The sequence below is a fragment of the Notothenia rossii genome, assembly GCF_949606895.1.
Source record: "Notothenia rossii genome assembly, chromosome: 1".
NCBI classification, from domain to species: domain Eukaryota; kingdom Metazoa; phylum Chordata; class Actinopteri; order Perciformes; family Nototheniidae; genus Notothenia; species Notothenia rossii.
The window spans coordinates 40,297,198-40,316,584 of record NC_136912.1 but is presented as its reverse complement, the minus strand read 5'-3'; the positions used below and the strand labels follow the sequence as shown (position 1 = coordinate 40,316,584).

At 41.9% G+C, this 19,387-nt stretch overlaps 1 protein-coding gene across 11 annotated transcripts in view; it reads left to right on the top strand.

Moving 5' to 3' along the window:
• The window catches only part of sh3pxd2aa (SH3 and PX domains 2Aa), a 172,623-nt gene extending 161,808 nt beyond the window's left edge, over positions 1 to 10,815 (top strand). For all 11 annotated transcript variants that reach the window (XM_079645423.1, XM_079645429.1, XM_079645426.1 and 8 more), the window contains 2 exons: positions 979 to 1,098; positions 1,784 to 10,815. In XM_079645423.1, coding sequence (XP_079501549.1) covers positions 979 to 1,098; positions 1,784 to 3,805 — 2,142 coding nt within the window. In that variant the 3' untranslated portion in view covers positions 3,806 to 10,815. The remainder of the gene's footprint in view (positions 1 to 978; positions 1,099 to 1,783) is intronic.
• The last annotated feature ends 8,572 nt before the right edge of the window (positions 10,816 to 19,387 follow it).

Here is a 19,387-nt window from a genome sequence, read left to right as displayed (position 1 = left end):
AATGCGCCACACCTAATCTGGCCATTCAGCCACAGAGGTCCCTCTATACAAATCAAACTGTAGACGGTGTGAAAGCTCCTATTGTTTTAAATAATGGTCGGAATGTGACCTGTGAGCCTTCTGAATTACCGTGGGACAGCACATTCTAAACTAAAATGTTCAATCAATAAAGTAACATCTTATCTTATCTTATCTTAATAATATCTTCATATTAATAATAATAATAAATCATACAGTATGTGTCCGAAAGGGAGCAGGAGGAAGCAAACACAAAAATATACAAAAAATATACTGCATATTAAAGCAAACGATTGTAAAGGTAAAAGTATGAGCATAACAAATAAAGAAGTGTAATGTAAACATTTACATTATAATTATGATTATTTAATATATAAAGACTATATATTATTGAATTACAAGATTAGATATACTTTAGTTGATCTAAAATATTGATGTGTTCAAATGTTCTTCAAAACACAACTGAAAGTCCATGAAACTTGTCTTTCTGTATTTGTGAATGAAGCGCCATCTCCTGGTTAAAACCTGAAATTGAAAATCTGGCAACGCCCTCTTGGAAAATAGTGGGAGGGCTTAACATTCCTCTATACTGGTTTTAGGCAGGTCGTAGGCAGGAAGCTGTAAGCTGGAGTCTGAAATTCAGTGCTACATCTGTAAATACAGTGAATTAGAATAACAACATAAGAAGAACGATTATTAATTGGCTCCCTAGTTACTGTGAGACTTGCCATAGCAACCATGAAAGCACAGCAATAACACTACAGTATTATTTCCGCAAGTCCTGGATCATCTCAATCCATCCCTGCACACTTAAATACTGTACACACTAATAAATATGTTTAATATTTTCATATGCAGCCATACAGCACATCACTTAATAATTGAACAATAAGATATAGTCAGATAATGATAGCTTTTTATGATGTCAGCTGCTCACCTCTCTTCCCATTTTCTGCACAGGGACTCCAGTTACCAAAGCCACCAGCACCCCCTGCTGTGGAAGCAGAGTATTACACCATAGCAGATTTCCAGTCCTCCATCTCTGATGGCATCAGTTTCCGTGGAGGACAAAAGGCTGATGTAAGATCCACACTGCCATCATTGAGATTAGACAGCCAGGGCTCACTGAATATGTGTGTCAACTGTATACTCCCAAGATACAGAGAAGCAAAGGAGATGCAACCTTGAGATTTGTTTTTTTAACTTCATGATGGAGTCAGAATTTGCTCTGCGCTGAATTTAGGATAGAGATGAAGATAACATAGATTCCTATATGGTTTTTTTTCCGATTATGTTGTGCTGCAAATTCTACAAAGTGTTAAAGTGGCCCTTTTATGATAATTGTATTTGTATTTGTCTCCATGCTTTCATGTTCAGAAAGCTCTTTATTTTTCTCATAATGCCTGTTTTGCAGCTCCTCTTTTCACCCTCTGTCTGAAACCAGTCACGACGTCTGTCGCACCCTATTTGTAGCCAATAGAAGCGCGAGTACATAGTGATGTCATTATGTTACGGAGGAAAAACGAAGTAGTCCAATTGAGACATTAGAGGCAGGGGGGCTGGGGGGGGGAGAATCCCTCTGGAGGAAATTCTGGGATGTTAGTCTTTGCAGAGCATTTACATGCACAAAACATTATAACACACACTAAAGGAAAGAGGTAAGGCCAAAAAGCATAAATGGGCCTCATAAAAAACATGAAACACTTCTGACAGATTCCATTACTTTAATTGACATAGCTTTTATCTTCCATTTATTGCTGTGTAGGTGATAGAGAAGAACCCCGGGGGCTGGTGGTATGTGCAGATCGGAGAGAAAGAGGGCTGGGCCCCCTGCTCCTACATTGACAAGCGCAAGAAGCCCAACCTCAGTCGTAGGACCAGCACCCTGACCCGGCCCAAAGTCCCACCCCCAGCTCCGCCTGTCAAGAAGCTAGAACCGGAGGAGGCCCCCCCTCCTGCTAGCTCTGCTGCAAAAGTCTCAGAGCCGGTGAGCAGGCCCGTGTATGAGGAGCCTGAATATGATATTCCTGCAGTGGGATGTGAAGGTGAATCGGACACCGATTCCCTTAAGGATGAACGTGCCCTGGATGTGAAGATCAGCAGCGTGGTGAGCGACAAGTACCGCAGCTCCCCTCCTTCCTGCAAGGCCTCCCCTCCTTCCTGCAAGGCCTCCCCTCCAGTCTGCAAGGCGTCCCCTGTGTTCACTCGTCGGAGAACTTCCTTCAGGTCTGTGGAGGAGGTCTCCAAAGAGGAGTGTATCTATGAGAATGACTTCAGGCCAAGCAGTGGTGCTGAGAGGACTTCACTCAAAGGTTCCAGTGAGCCGAGTTCCCCAAGGAGCTATCGTTCCTCCACAGTCCCTCGCAAACTCTCCGGATCCTCGCCTTTAGCAGGTAGACCCATGAAGACCATGACACCAGAGATGACACGGAGAAGCCAGACCCTGGGCAGACACATAGATATCAGCCTGAGCTCTCAGGACAACAGCCCCCACTCTTCATCAGATGAATTGACCAGAGGTTCCAAGAAAGGTGCTCCCTTTAGCCGGGATGTGGAGCAGAGAATTGGTCAGAGCCCCTCCACCCGGCCTAAGCCTTCTGTCAGACCTAAACCTCTCCTGACCAAATCTGAGCCCCAGAGTCCTGAGAGGATGGACATCAGCTCACTGAGGCGGCAGCTGAGGCCTACCAGTCAGTATCGGCCTCATGGCCTCAAACCTACTCGCGATGAATCTGAAACAGGCTCTGTCATATCATCCGAGGACTCCATGTGTTCGCGCAGCACCTCAGATCTCTCTTCAGTATACTCCAAAGGGAGCCGCGGTGACTCGGACGTGGAAGGCCCCACTCTCTACCGCTCCCTGGATGTCTATAAGAAGGTCCAGGACTCTGAGATCAGCTTTCCAGCCGGGGTAGAGGTTGAGGTTCTGGAGAAGCAGGAGAGCGGTTGGTGGTACATCCGTTGGGTATCCGAAGAGGGTTGGGCTCCCTCATACTACCTGGAGCCTGTCAGACAAGTGGGTGATGTGGGTGGGTTCGAACTAGAAGGACACAGGAGTGGCAGGAGTAAGTCCAACAGCCTGGAGAAGAACGAGCAGCACGTTCTGGCCCTCAACAACATCAACATTCAGGGTCTGAGCCAGCATCAGCAGCATCAAGGCTTGAGAAGGAACACTCCGCCAATCCCCTCCAAGCCTCCCGGCGGCTTCTCGAAGCCTTCAGCCGTAGTTAATGGTGGCGTTCGGATGAGGAACGGGGTACGCCAGGTGGCAGTGAGGCCTCAGTCTGTATTTGTGACCACATCACAGCCATCAAAGGATGGACACTACATGACGGGTTCTCTGAGGCGAAACGACACGCTCCACAGAAGCGATCACTACGGTTCCGGTTCCGCCACCCTTGGCGTCCGGCGAAATGCCTCGTTCAGCACCGTGCGGCCACATGTCGTTGTGGAAAGTCAGACGAGGCCCGCAGAGCGCTCCAGCCTGGGATCCTCGGGTAACGCGTTCAGCACAAGCAACGTCAACCAACGCAACGGCATCCCTGTGTCCACCGTGCGACCCAAGCCCATCGAGAAGAGCCAGCTTATCCACAACAACCTGGGCAGGGATGTGTACGTGTCCATCGCCGACTACCGGGGCGATGAGGAGACAATGGGCTTCACGGAGGGCACCTGTCTGGAGGTGCTGGAAAGAAACCCCAATGGATGGTGGTACTGCCAGGTTCAGGACAGCCTGCTTCCACGCAAGGGTTGGGTCCCGTCCAACTATCTAGAGCGAAAAAAATAAACCCCACATCCGTCCCCTACCCTTTCCTCTACCTTTCCCCTTTTTGATGACTCCAAGGACGTTGGTGGCTCCTTAAGAATGTTACCCGCAATCACCCGTAAGCAATATGTCCTTGAACAATGTACATTTATGACAGATTGTAAAAAAGAAAGATGTTTTAATCTGAAAAGGAAAGACACTTTTAGTGCTGGTTTACTAAAATGTATACGAAAAGGAGTGTAAAGATTTAAAATATTTTGGCTAAGAGACAGGATGTCGGTTTGGTCCTCCTCGAGTGAGGAAATCTGAAGAGGTAATGTCTTTGAGATATAAAATGGTATGAATGGGAGTGATAACCTCTTAAAGAGGTTTGCATCATGTAATACAGAAGTTGAGCAGGGTAACGGTTATGCTTATTCCTGCCCATCGCTGACTCTGATGGCCGATAAGTGCCTTTTGTTGATCACCTGAATGGAGGTCCTAAATGGTGGATTGCGAAAAACAATAAATCAACCAAATCTTTTAAGAGTGCCATAGGCCTACGAACACCACCAAGACAATTTGCATAACCAGTTAAGAGCTCCACTATAGAGTGCAAACAAAGTGCAAGATTTCCATCTAGAGTGCTCTGATTGGTCCAACACAGATTAAAGAAAGTAACTGAGGTTTAGACTCAGTCAGCAGAGAATTATATTTGTTTTAAGCCACAAGCAAACTGAAACCTTTTAATCTCATTATAAGTATTCTTTAAATCATTGTATGTTATAATGTCTCATGTTGATCCAAGTCTTTCGTAGGGAATTATTTCTGCTTTCTTGTGACATCTGTTTACCACCGACAGCCTTGAATTGGAAGTTAAATTCCTGGAACACATGCAGGAGATGCTCAGGTTTCAATAATTGGCAAAGTTTGGTAGTAGATTCTTAAACCCCAGAAAAACATGTTAATATGTATGTTTTTAATCCCAGCTGTAACTGGGATAACAGCTCTGTAAAACCTGTTAAACTTGAAAATAACAGACGCGTTATACTTTTCTGGAAAATTGTAATTTGCTCTCCAGAAGAAACCCACCTCATACTGTATCTGGGTAGCAAATAACTTTAAACAATTAGTTTGCATATTTTTGATTTACTGTAGTGCTTTTGGCTCCAGGAACATTTGATTGTAAATATTTAGTTGTTTCTATACATGTAATAATACCGCTGTTGCGGGATGTATTGAGTACTGGAAATGTGGTGAAATAATTGAATCCCAGGGACATATTTTCAAAGCATTTATCCCAAATGTGATCAAACCAAAGAGATTGCATTGGCTATTTTTGTGATTTTTTAAATGATATATGGTAAAAGTAATATAGTGTAGTGTACGTAGGCCTAGTGTATTCAACAAAACACCTTAAACAAGTTTTTGAAAAATCAATACCTGGAAGCACTTGATACCATTTTTAAACTAGAAGTAAGTTTTGATATTAAACAAAACAACATAGTGTGTAGAGTTGTTTCCAATTGTTTTTTGGTTACTTACCATATGTTAAAAGATAATGTAAAGAAGTTAGAGATAATTCTACTCACAAACAGAACTGAAACATTTGAATTGAACCTTCTGAGCTCAAATCCAACTTTAAATTCAAACGGCTGATGTTCAAGACTGCTGAAATACATTTTCTATTGAGCGGTGTGAGCTCTCGGTATGAGGCAGCACTAGCTTTTCATTATGTTTCTGCTGGACAGTATCACAATATTAAACCAAGTGCATTACCTGCTAGATCGCAGTTATCTATTTTAGCGAAACCTTATTTGTTTTTGTTTGTTACTCTGTGATCACACAGTGACAATAATGAGGAACGAAGTGGTTCTGTTTTGTGAATTAGTGCACTTTAAATCTGTTGTTTTATGGTGCATTAATGTGAAGATGCAGTCAATACTCAGCATAATATTTATTGAATACAATCAATTATGTATCTATTCTTCTGTCATCACCTCAAATGAGACAGTAACCTGCAGAGTTTGAGTATAATTGGATAAATAGAGACCTCTAGTGGGGGGTCAGTGGTACTAAACATGATTTTACCCAGCCTTCCTACCTCAGTGCAATACGAAATGCACTGCTGGCCAGTGAATCTGTACGCATTGTTTTTACTTAATTTGAAATCTCGGTGCAGCTAAAATAATTTATAACACATTTTTTTGGATTGGGCAATAATTTATTTTTTTGAAAATTAAAAACAGATTTTTTATCTATGCTGTATGCTGCAATTTTAGCAAAAAAAGGGCACTTCCTTCATCTTTATTGTGCTTTACATAATGCCTGATTTATACATATTTATTATGAATAGTTTTATATCTAATTTTGGTTTGACAATCACCTTATTCCCCCACTCAAAATATTACTGTCAAGCTTATACAGATCATTCTTTTTAAAGGAATTGGACTTCACTCACATTGATATGCAAAATATCATCATTTAATTGAGTATGTGAAGCAATTGCATTTGTTGAAGTATATGAAAAAATGTAAGGATACATAATACAATTTAGAACTAATCAGTTGATTCGCTGTATGCAGTTCCCTTCCCTACAAGACGAAGGCATTATGTAAATGTGTTAAATCACTTTGTACAATTCGCTCCTGCACTATTATTATTGCATATTGCTTTTATTGATTGAGCTGAATTTACTTGGCTAAAATAGCAATGAATCGTTTTGTGTCGAGCATACATTTAGCTGTGTAGCGTCTTTATTCATGCTTTTTATTTTCTTGTCCTTTTTACCCTATTTGTCAAATTCTGAAATGTACCGCGAGGAAGTGTGCAATAGATAAGAAACATCATCATGCTTCAACAAGAGGATGAGAATTACAGGTGTAGAAAGAAAACCGTCAACAATGCCATTTAATCTGCTGGGAGTAGATGCTCCCCTTCAAACTGCCAGTCATGAGCTTTTACCGTCATTCAAGTGTATCGTTTCAAGAGGACATCAAAGAGCAGATGTGTTAGCGTTGGAAAAGTAATCGGACCAAAGCCGTCGTAGGTGACATCTCATTATCTCCGGACGGGACGGACTTTTATAATAACTCGCATGAGAATCTCTGGACAGTGATTGTGAATGGCATGGCAGAAACCCACTGACCCGTTCTGTACTGACTTTACAGCTATCTTGGGTCTTTCTTCACGGATGGAGAGTCAGGGGCCCATCATCAGGGGTCTCAGCGGCCTGTCACGTTCGTGCCTGAATGGAATTTTGATAGCTTCTTGTTTTTGTGTTGTTGTTTTCTCCTTTTTTGTTTGTCCCCTAGTGTGTCCTCTCAGCACCTACGCAGAAGCCTCTCTTGACATTTAGCCCACCATTGTCAAACCAAGTCAGATTTTCTTCCTCACCAATCACCATAACGGAAGGTGACATTTCGAACCGTCTCTGCGGTAAACAAGAGAGCAGGGGGATGAATGCTTCTTCAGGCCATTTCAGTTCAATCCATCAGCTTCCAGGATTGTACCCCAAAAATAGAAAAAGCTTTATTTTTCTCTGTGCTCAGCCCCAGGCAGGCCTTATCCATGCGCTACAGGTAAACGCGTCATTGTGCTAAAGACTTACTGCGTGTACAGGCCAATACACATTGTTCCCTCTACTGTTAGGGGGGCTTGTGTCCACAAATGCTTTTGTCCGGCTGGTTGTCTCCACCTTAAAGGATATACCCTGATCGCTTTCTTGCTGAGAGTTATATGAGAAGAAAAGGCCTACTCTTGTTGTTAAAACATAAGCCCCCTCAACTCCAACAAATATGTAGCTCTTGTGTTTGAGCTTCACTTCGCAAAACGTTATAAGTGAGTTTTCTACTTTAATTACTAGGGGAGTGCTTTTCTAAACTTAGTTAAATTAGGGTTAAAGGTGTGTATGCGCCAATCGGCTCCAGCGTGGAACGTTTAGCTCCTCCCATACATTTTGTATGTGGAAAATTAAAGCCTCCCATTCATATAAACTGAGAATTACATAAGAGTTTAGTGAATAATAAGCATTGTGTTATGCTCCAACTATATATATGCATATATTCTGGAATTTCAATGCACCAGAAAAAGTAGATGCAATTAGAGGACATTTTTAACAAGGTAATTAAAGTGTTTTGTTAAATCAGACAATCACTCAAACAATGTATTTTTTAAACGTCTTAAACCAGGTCTGTAGAAAATATTGGATTATGAAGTTAAGACACTACACGGTTATCTTAGCTTAGCATACTTAGAGTAGTGGGAAACAACTAGCCCTGAAAATGAAATAAAACGTAATATGTAATACCTAAGACATCAAACACAACATTTTTGATTTTACACTTAGTTGACAAAACAAAATGCCATAAATCACTGCACCTGGCCAAGAGATAATCCCGGCTGCAACCACACATTTTCTCTGCCTAATCTTTGGTTTCTGTAGCCATCAAATCAATGGCATAAACCCAGATAATATAATTATTGAGCTTTAGGCAACGGTAGGTGGGATTTTTCCTCCTTTAGATAGAACTTTGCTAGCTAAGTTTACCCATCCTTCTAATTGTTTTGCTAAGCTAATTATGTCTTGCCTTTAGCTTTTTATTTAGCGTCTCAAGACATGAGAGTTGTCTCAATCATCTTATCAAACTCTTCTCAAAAAAGCAAATACGTTTATTAACCGAAACGACTAAGTGTTCTTTTAGGTTACAGGCTTCTTTTTCATACAAGCTCAGCCTCGTTCAGCTACAACATGCACTCTCAAACCTCAGTGCACCCCCACGGCAGAATGGAAATGGGATTGGCAGTGGTAATATTTCTGCGTCCCGCATGCCAACACACTATGATGATGAAAAACCAGTTTATTGATCAATCCCCGGAGGTTCACTGCACCGGCACTCTGGTTTTGTTCCTTGCTCTCTTTTTATTTTAACAAATGGATGGCACCTCAGGCGTGAAACACCTTAAACCCTGTAACCCCAAACACAAGCTGCGTATTCCTCCTGTCTCACCTTCCGCTTTCTTTCTTCCCTCAACACTTATTTCCATATCCGTCCTTCCTCGACACAGCTGAGCGGTCCCGGTGGAACCATTGAGAAATCGAGAAGGGTTCGAGTGGGGTGTGTGTGTTTTTGCATGATGAGATGGATAGTTTGCAGGTGCACTTAGAAGAAGGGAACTTGGAGGTCAAGGAAGAAGTTTGTGAGAGCAGGACGCAGGGAGAAGGATCGGAAAGTGGATTCAAGGAGACAATATGAGAGAAGCTCTGCTTTAAGGAGAAGGCTAATGGGTAATGTTTCCGCTCTGAAAACTATGAAAAATAGTTCCTTCTGACAGGGAACCCATTTCATCCAACTCCTTCTACCCTCCTTCAACAAAACGCAACGTAATGAGCTCTCAGCTTCCCCACCTTAGCAGTGATCTCATTGCTCCAAACGATGTTGTAATTGCAGCACTTTAAGTTCTCGAAGCTGCTTTTGCGAGAAACTGCAAGTCAGCAAGAGACGGGCGAGTTCTCAGCTCTGAAGCTCCTCTCAGTCTCACTCTCAATCCACAGAATAACTTTAAAAAGTGATCCCACGTCTTATCGTAGCTCCTTTTTGCTGTCAGAGTGCTCAGATCTTATGTAGCCCTGAGGAGGTGAGAGTCAAGCTCAGTGTTGGAAGAAAGTCTTTTGGAATACAACGGTAAAAACAGGCTTCAAATGGTGGATTCTTATTTGTTTTGCCTTGTCTTTTTGTTGAGAAAAGAATGTAATGTTGCGGAAGTGTATCACAGGATTGGAAGTGTTTGTTCAAATCTAATGAAGCTTGAATTAAAAATCAAAATAAATCAAGAAAGGGCTTTGAAAGTCACCCAGCTCTGGAATAGAGCGATGGAGTTATAAAGGTTGACAGAAGGAGGGGTAGGTTTGATAAGAAAGTTTTAGCAAGTGTGTTTGAGGTATTTAGGAAGATGATTATGTATGTTTTTTTATTAATTAGTTGCTTTTGTTTGAGTTAGTGTGAGGGAAGAAAGGAAAAGAATGAGTAAAGCTGCAGGGTTTGGGGTAAAAAAATGAAAAATCCCAGGCGCTTACATCAGAGTATGCTGATTATTTATGTCATTCTGAAAACTTCCGCACAGAATGCAGTTGTTTGAGGAGCTGGCGGGCATCAGCGGGAGCCTTCTCCGGGGGGGGGGGGGGGGAGGAGCGCAGCTGTGTCTCTGTAACTCTTTTCTTTGTCTCGTTTTGAATCCCTGATTCTAATTAGCACAACAGTGTGTCTTAATTAACCTTCCCCAGTCAGACGATACTCCAACGCTAACAGCTTCCTCCTAATCGCCAACACCGCTGCGGCGGCTGCCATCCTGCGCGGGGGCCTCAGCCATATTTTAGCGTTGGAGCTGAGCTGTCACCAGTGATTGATGTGGAGTTAAAGCTGAGGTCGATTTATGAGAAAGTGGAGACTGTTTTTAGCCTGGATGTTGAATTTATAGAATATAATCTGTCACCACCCCGCTGTGGAGAGCAGTGTGCCAAACAACAACAAAACCTTGGAAGCCCGACGCCATCACGCTCTTGATCTGTACACTGACTAAAACGATCCGTTACCAGCATGTCAAACACAACAAGAACTACAGGCCTCGAGTTGGACCAAAGGAGGTGCTATTCTTTCATTTCTGTTTTCTTTATTTTTGTATTGCCATTGTTGTTATGCAAATTGTGTTTAACTCTTGCAAGCTCCTTGTTTTCAAAAGGTATGCCATGAGGAGCTTTATGCCACTGTTAAAGTGAATGTATCCTCCAATGAAGAGTCGTCTGTCCTCATGGTGACAAGGCCTCATGGATCTGTTGAAAGCATCGTTACACTAGGACAAAAAACAATGACATCTAAAAGACTGTCCAAATTCCTTTCTGATTGGAGACATTTTGCACGTGTGCATTCCTTTTGAAAACAGGACATTTTCTTACCCTTATCCTTTTTTTTGTATCTTGTAATGTACATGTTTACATTGTATCTCGCATTGCCCAAAAGAGAAACAATATTAAATGTATTATCTTTGTTGTTTTAGACCGGGTCCTTTTCGTTTATCTCACACTTCCAGTCACATATGTCACTTACTGCAGGTAGAGAGCCGAAAACCCCATTTCGCTGCCATGGCTAGATATTATGTGACAGTAATGTTACAGATTGAGACATTTATCTTTATTCTCCTTATTGTTCTTGGCATATTAAATGAGTTTAGATGTGGGAGGAGCAGAACAATGCAGCTGGTTATATATAGAAAGGTATGAGTTATGAGAGGAAAGTGAGAGCGGGTTCAGTGGACGAATGAAGACGAACGAGCTCTCGGAGACCCAGTTTCCTTCTAAAGAGGAGAGACAAGAATTGTTGCTCCCCTGTTTACAAACGTGTGTGGAGAGATTTATCCTTTCTGTCGAAAGTTAGAAGAAATTCAGCACACGCTCAGACCTGCATCCCAAAGAATCACCACAGACATTCACCTCTTAAAGCACGAAGCTACAGGTTTCAGGAGGTTCATTCATAAAGTTTAGCATTTAAAGCATTAGCAACGGGTTAACATTGCTATATTATGACTATATAAGATGTTATGGATATAGGCTCACATACAGTACGTAAGTTAGCATACGGTTGACAGTTGTTTGTCTATCACGACAAATTGAAGTCCAATATTTACTGTACTTAGCAAGTCAGTTTAGCACTAGTTTTAGTTTTAGTATCCACTAGGGGTGTATCGGTATTCGTCCCGAACCGTCACGGTTCGGCACATGCAGTCACACGACGAATACGCCTTTTTTTTTATGAAGGGAAAAAAGTCTGTCACTCAGGGCAGTATCCATACACTATAATCCAGGAGGTGGTATTCCGCCTAAAAGCTGTTTGCCTGCCGCCCTTTAACAACAAATGAAGAACAAGAAGAAAAAACAACAAAACGAACAAAATACAAGAAGAGAAGTTAGTATGGCGATTTCAGATTGTCAATAGAGGTTTCTCAATACTCAAATTTCCCCTCCTCGGTCCTCCATCTAATTTCTCTAAATGCACATCGAGGACCGAGGATCGAGCGTCGAGGAGGCTCTCTGGAGGAGCTATAACCGAGGATACACTGATGGGTCCTCCACGGCTCCTTCGCGGATGCATTTCCGGGAACAGTGGAGTCGTGACGCAAGGCCGGACTTATCTCAGCCAATGACAGCTCTGCATGCATCCCCTGGATATTATTTTAGAAACTGCTTTCATCGTGTCGCGATGTTTCCAGAGAGAACAGCTGTGAGGTCCGTGCAGAAAGCAGAGCAGTGTGTATAATATATATCACTCAGTATAACAGGCCTACTCTCTTTATTTGCTTTAGTTTAGTAGATATCTACAAACAAAGAGTCGATATTTTTCTAAGACCATTTAGTGCTTCACATAATAAAATACACAACGGCTGTAGCCTGATTATGCTTTAGGAGCTGTAGGTGTGTGTGGTACAGTATGTAGGTGTGTGTGTGGTACAGTGTGTAGGTGTGTGCGTGGTACAGTGTGTAGGTGTGTGTGTGGTACAGTATGTAGGTGTGTGTGTGGTACAGTGTGTAGGTGTGTGTGTGGTACAGTGTGTAGGTGTGTGCGTGGTACAGTATGTAGGTGTGTGTGTGGTACAGTGTGTAGGTGTGTGTGTGGTACAGTGTGTAGGTGCGTGTTGTACAGTGTGTAGGTGTGTGTGTTGTACAGTGCGTAGATGCGGCGGACAAACGGGTCTCAGTTGGTTTGGTGTGCTCTGCTTACTTGTAATACTTGTTATTTTGGCCGTTAATTTAAATTCCCCATTCCCCCATCATCAGACAGAGGGCTGCTGTGCCTCCTGTCATCATTAAAGGACGTCTCTTTAAAATGACCGCTCAGAGGAGAGGAATTCTCATTTCTCTAGCCACCTGCTGCTTCCCCTCCTCTCTCCTCGGTTCCCCTCCTCAGTCCTCCGCTCGCATCTCCTGTGGGCGGGACTAAGTATTGAGGATAAGAGTCGAGGAGGGGAGTCGAGGAGGGGACATTTAAGAATTGAGAAACCTCTACTGTCACTACCCGATCTGCGGCTCTGCCCAATCTGCAGTGCACATGTGCGAGATGGTCCGCCATATTGGACAACTCCGTACGGCAACCCAAGTAGGACACTTGACACAGTGGCTTTTGGCAAAGCTCAAAAAGAAAACTCGAGAGGATGAGTTATTGTTATTACAACGTGACTTCGCTATTATTTAACAACTCTTTTTATTGGGTTCTTTTATTTGGGGTTAAGTAGGCTACATTGTCAGAATAAGTGAGAAATGGATTTAAATTCTGTTAGACAGCTATATGCTATACAGCTATACATTTTTGCATACATTCACAGTAAATATTTAATCAGTAGGCCTATGATAGCTGTCTAACAGAAGTTACATTCTGGGAAGTCCTTTTATTTAGGGGGTGCGGACAAAAGTGGGGAGAGATTTCAACAATAGTAACATGACGTTTTTCAAATGTTCCCCATTCGCAGCCCCGCCTCCAGCACCCCTACTATGGAGTCAGATTTGGGTCAATATTCTAGCGCACAAAACAAGCTACTCACGAGTGGAAAATGTGCTTTTACACCCGCATGAAATGAGCCTCGCGCGCAGATTAAACCCCCGCGAGCAGAGACAGCCCTCTTGCTCGCTCGCGGGAGTGTCGCTCGCGGAGTCTGTCTGCGCGCGCGTGAAAAGTTTCTGACACTTTGGGGCGGAGCCACTGGACTTTGACAGCTGCCAGGAAACCTGGAGTTGCCAGGTTTGATAAATGCCTGAACTACCAAGAGCGGAGGAGTGACAGCAGCAATATCAGTTGGACGAGATTGAATGGTAAAGATGTCCATAAAAAAACATTATATTCGTAAAGTGTACAGCTAATATATATATATATATATATATTAATACATTTTATATAAAACCATATATTTTTGAGTGGGCTGTATCTGTCGAAAACTGCCAGCTACTGTCTGCTGTACGCACCTCTTACGAAATGAACTATAAATTAACTATAGTATATAGTATACTGTAAGAGTTGTATAATGTCCTATAGTAAGTAGTGTTCTGTAGTTTTTTCACCTGCTATCGTATTACTATAGTTTTTTCTGTAGTGCCATTTTATTAGCTATAGTAGCCCTATAATATTTCAATAGTAATACTATGTATCTAGTATCTACTATGTATGGATCTTTTTAGTATTCCTATATTATTTTAAATAGTATAACTATAGTATAATATTTATAGTGTTTCATAGTTGTTTTTTAAACACACTATAGATAGACCACTCCTAGTAATATCATGATATTGTCATAGTGAATGCATATTATTACTATAGTGTTTGTAAAAGTACTACTATAGGGTTTTTGTTGGTGTTTCCGTATTAAGACTACATTATTTTAAATAGTACTAGCATAGTATAATATATAGTGTTTCTGTAGTTGTTTTTTGAACACACTATAGAACACTCCTATAGTAATAGTATGCTATTGTCATAATGAATGCATATTATTACTATAGTGTTTGTAAAAGCATTACACTCCTAGAATTGATGTGTCGTTTTTTTATATCAAATTAATTGATAGTTCAGGCATTTATCCAACCTGGCAACTCTGGGCTTCCTGGCAGCTGTCAATCAAAGTCCAGTGGCTCTGCCCCAAAGTGTGAGAAACTTTTCACATGCGCGCAGACAGACTCCGCGAGCGAGTGAGGCTGACACTCCCACGAGCGAGCAAGAGGGCTGTCTGCGCGCGAGGGTCATTTCATGCGTGTGTAAAAGCACATTTTCCGCTCGTGAGTAGCTTGTTTTGCGCGCTAGAATATTGACCCAAATCTGACTCCATACTTTCTTCCCGCAGCTATTGTGCACGAGTCAACAGCAGACTCAGAGATTTGCAAATCCTGACTCACTGTGCAAAACATAGCCGACTCGTGCGGACTCAGAGCCGTAACCGTTTAGCAGTAGATCCAGAGATCCAGCAGACTCGTCATCATGCACGAGTCAACAGCAGACTCAGATTCGCCAAATCGCAAAATAACCCTTTTTTTTGTGATCAACATTTTTTATTAAAGCAAAATACACTGTGTAGCGGAGGTTAATGTAACGTTAGTTTAATATGCTCTTGAAATGCAACAACTTTTGGGTTTCACCGGTTGGATTTCTACGCTGACTCATATGACTCAAAGGACTCGTATGATCCAGATCTCTTCAATGACTGACTCAGAAGACTCCGTGTCCATAAAAGGATCCGGATTTGCCTTCTCTAGTGCATATGTGCGAGATGGTCCGCCATATTGGACAACTCCGTACAGCAACCCAAATAGGACACTTGACACAGTGGCGTTTGGCAAAGCAGAAAAAGAACACTCAAAAAACCCGACAATATTCATCTGAACGAGAGAGATGAGTTATTGTTATTACAATGTGACTTCACTATTATTTAACAACTCCTTTTATTTGGTCATTTTGTTATATTGAGTTAAGCACATTTTATTTCAAATAAAATAACAAAAGATTTTTGATATATATATATATATAGATAGATATTTGAGACGTTTATGACTCGCGCATGCACGATGCAAATCGGGCAGCCGTCTAGATGTCAAAATGTCCTATTGAGTTGCCGTATGGAGTTGTCCAATATGGCGGACCTTCTCGCATATGCGCACTGCAGATAGGGCAGGGATGCAGATCGGGTAGTGACACAGAAAACACACAGGAGCTAGAAGACCCACCTGCTTCTTTTAAATCAGCTTTGTGGGAACATTTCGGGTTCCCTGTGGACTACAATAACGATGGAGTGTGTGTGGTTGATCGGGAGGCCGGTGGATCGGGAGGTTGTTGTGTCGGCGTTGTTCGACAGCAGTGCGGTATGCTAATAGTAACACACGCCAAACATGCTAAATGATATCAGAAGGCATCAGCCAGATGTGCCAATCACCGGAGCCCAGCGAAAGACAACAGCAGTTCAACAACTTATCCCCGTTGAAGAAGCCAATAGACATGAAAGCCAAGAGACCAAAATAAATAACGGAAGCTATTGGCATATATATTTCAATGGCTATACGCCCTTGAAACACTGTCTTATTATTTATTTTGTAATATTTTCAAGACATTCTTTTTTGTTTTACAGCTTGATGACACCTTTTTGTTTGACATCAGCCATTATAGATAATGTGGCCATCTGAGTGTGTGTGGTACTGTTTGTGGTTTGTTTTTAACTGTGTAATACAGTTAATCATTCAAAATGTTAGAGTTCCTTCTTTTTATACCGAAATTTGCACTACTGTTCAAAAAATAAATAACAACAAACCTGGAATTATGCATTTGGGACTTTTTTTTAGCTTTTTATTGTTGTACCGAACACGTACTGAACCGTGACCCCCAAACCGAGGTACATACCGAACCGTGAATGATGTGAACCGTTACACCCCTAGTATACACAAATATCAAGATAGCGCTAGCTTAATTTTTGGTCTTCACAGATAAGTCTTTAGCTCAGGGGTGGGGAACCTCAATACATAACAAATGATGTATTGAATTCAATGAAGAGAGAAAGATTATCTTTCGATCCCGTTTGAATTGTGCCACGAATTACACATATGATGTTTGTCAATTTAAAAAATAATTTTGCAAGTCAAAAAAAAAAAATGTGTCGTAAAACTGTGAAGTAACACATTTGTTTGTGTGAAACGCTCAATGAACTACATCTCTGGTCTCCCACAACAACACACATCACCAAGATGGCCGTCATTACTGTCTTGTCAACAAAACGATGGACTACCCTCACTATCACCACAATGAAACACGTCCAGAAGAATGTCATGCAAATCTGCCTGCCTGCCTTCTTTTGATTCTCTCTGAACTGCCTGTTTTTTTTTTATGTTTAATGTCAACCATTTGTGCAGATAGCATGAAGTAGAAAAGATTGGCGATCGCCGATGCTAGCGTTCGCATTTCTCCCCCGGGCTTAAATTGTGTATTATAGGATGATCACACCGGTGACAGTACTCTTCAAAGGGTTCACGAAATATGACTACTATTCTTACTGTTTAACATTTTGGGTTACTTAATGTTACTTCATATTAAGGCTAATCAAAATGACAAGGCTGTAATGCTAACTAACGTGCTAGCTACTAGCTAGGTAGCTAACTTGATCCAGCCACTCCTGGTCCTTTGATCATACGGGAAGCGAAAGAACGAGCAAGACCCATTGCTGGTATGATAACAACCTGGTACTAAGCACACAGGCATCTTGTTAAAGTTATCTTATCTTAGCCAGCGTCATATAGATATAATCAGTGGCGGCTGGTGGAAAATATATTCGGTGGGGCTGTGGAAATTAGTGATGGGCATTTCGAATCCCTTCGGGGACACGAATCTTTTGATTCTGTTCACTTTAAAGATTTGTTCACTGATTCGTTCACCGGTTCACGAACGACTTCTGGTGATTTGCACGTTTGCGAACGATTCGTCTTTGTACTTAATTCGTTCAGTGAGTCTTCAATACTGTCGAAGTCCGTACAAGAAGTTTGCTGGCGTAAAATGTATGATATTAAAAGTAAACACATTTTACACCTCACCTTGTTGCCCCATGAATTATGCTCTGGGAATAGGCTACATATTATTTAAGAAATATAATTGGCCATTGTTAAATCCATGGTTAAATCTCATAAATGTGTGCCTGACTATACGATGTATTACAGCAGGCTAGCACGTTATACTTTCAAACTCATGCACGTACTATGTGGCCTAACTTAAATCCCAAAGCATTAAACTCCATTTGGCCTAGTTCAAAGTGAATACAAAAATATATCCTCTACATCGGTGACGATTTATTCATATTCTATGTACCCATCTATGTTTGTTTACCTTTAACTAGCGGCTAAGCTAGTGGGACGCTACGGAGCCCAGCTATCCGCCCTCTGAAGCTTTTAGGGCCGACAGGGGTAAGAGAATGTCCCGCTAACGCTGTGTGTGTGTGTTTCACATTGGCGGGACGCTATGGAGCTCAGGTATCCGCCCTCTGAAGCTTTTAGGGCCGACAGGGGGAGGAGAATGCAACGCTGTGTGTATTTATCGCTAAGCTAGCGGCTAAGCTAGCTGGACGCTACGGTTCAGGTATCCGTTCTCTGAAGCTTTTAGGGTCGACAGGGGAGGATAATGTCCCGCTAACGCTGTGTATGTGTGTGTGTTTCACATTAGCGGGACGCTATGGAGCTCAGGTATCCGCCCTCTGAAGCTTTTAGGGCCGACAGGGGGAGGAGAATACAACGCTGTGTGTATTTATCGCTAAGCTAGCTGGACGCTACGGTTCAGGTATCCGTCCTCTGAGGCATTTATGGCGGACAGGTTGAGGAGGATGTCCCGCTCCTGTGTGTGTGTGTGTGTGTGTGTGTGTGTGTGTGTGTGTGTGTGTGTGTGTGTGTGTGTGTGTGTGTGTGTGTGTGTGTGTGTGTGTGTGTGTGTGTGTGTGTGTGTAACAGAGCTCAGATGAGAGGGCTCTGATTACAGTTTTAATCCTCTGTCAAACTGCAGTATCATCACTGAGCGATCAGAACTCGCGACAGGGGAAGCAAATACAGACATCACACGACGTAGCTTTAGGTAGCAAAACACGGAGATATGCTCACCTTTTGCTGTTATTCTGATCAAAAACGAGAACAACGTAGCTGAAGGTTAATCCATAGGTTAATCCAATGTGCCTGTCGCTTTGAAAAAAAAAGTATTGATAATTCAATTTTTATGTCAAAAACTGAGTTTTCATTAGCTGCTTATGATAGCTTCCAGAGTGATTGACAGCTTCCTGTTTTGTCTCCTTGGATACGAGTCCAAACAACTCACAGTGCACCGGGCGCTGACGTAGGCGCCCTGTGACCATCAGATTTGACGACGCTGATAGGCTGAAATTATGTTTTGGCGGCATAGTTTAATGATAGCAACAGTCAGCTGCTAGTGGCTGCTGCTGCACTGGTTGAGGGCTCCTCTCTTAGCGCCCAGACGACGAGAGAGAGAGAGAGAGGGTAATGATACATGGCAAGGCCAGGCAGGAAACATGTGACTTATCAGTAACTTAAGACATCGTAACACAATTTTAAACGATATTTTATTGTAGATTATACATTTTACTGATACCAATTATATAATATTTACCTTGTTCATTAAAAAAAATATATATTTTTAACAAATATTTTTATTTTTTTTATTATCATGTTGGAAGAGATGGGGCGACGCCCCTAGCGCCCCTATGGGTCGGCCGCCACTGGATATAATCTATCTATATGGCGCTAATTTTAGCTATCTCGTAGTGGAGGAAAACAATTGTGACATCACTTACGTGACTCTGGGATTTGTAGTATTTCTAGTTGCGTATTTTTCATAGTCTTATATTTCAACAGTTTTACGACAAATTGTGACTTTTTTTACATGGATTTTTTTTTTTTTAATTGACAAACATCATATGTGTAATTCATGGCACAATTCAAAAGGGATCGAAAGATAAGTTTTCTCTCTCCATTGACATCATTACATTATTTTTCGGAAATAAGGTCCCATGGACCGGACGTAGATGGGCGTGACTTCGCCAATCTATAAGGAGCCGTAC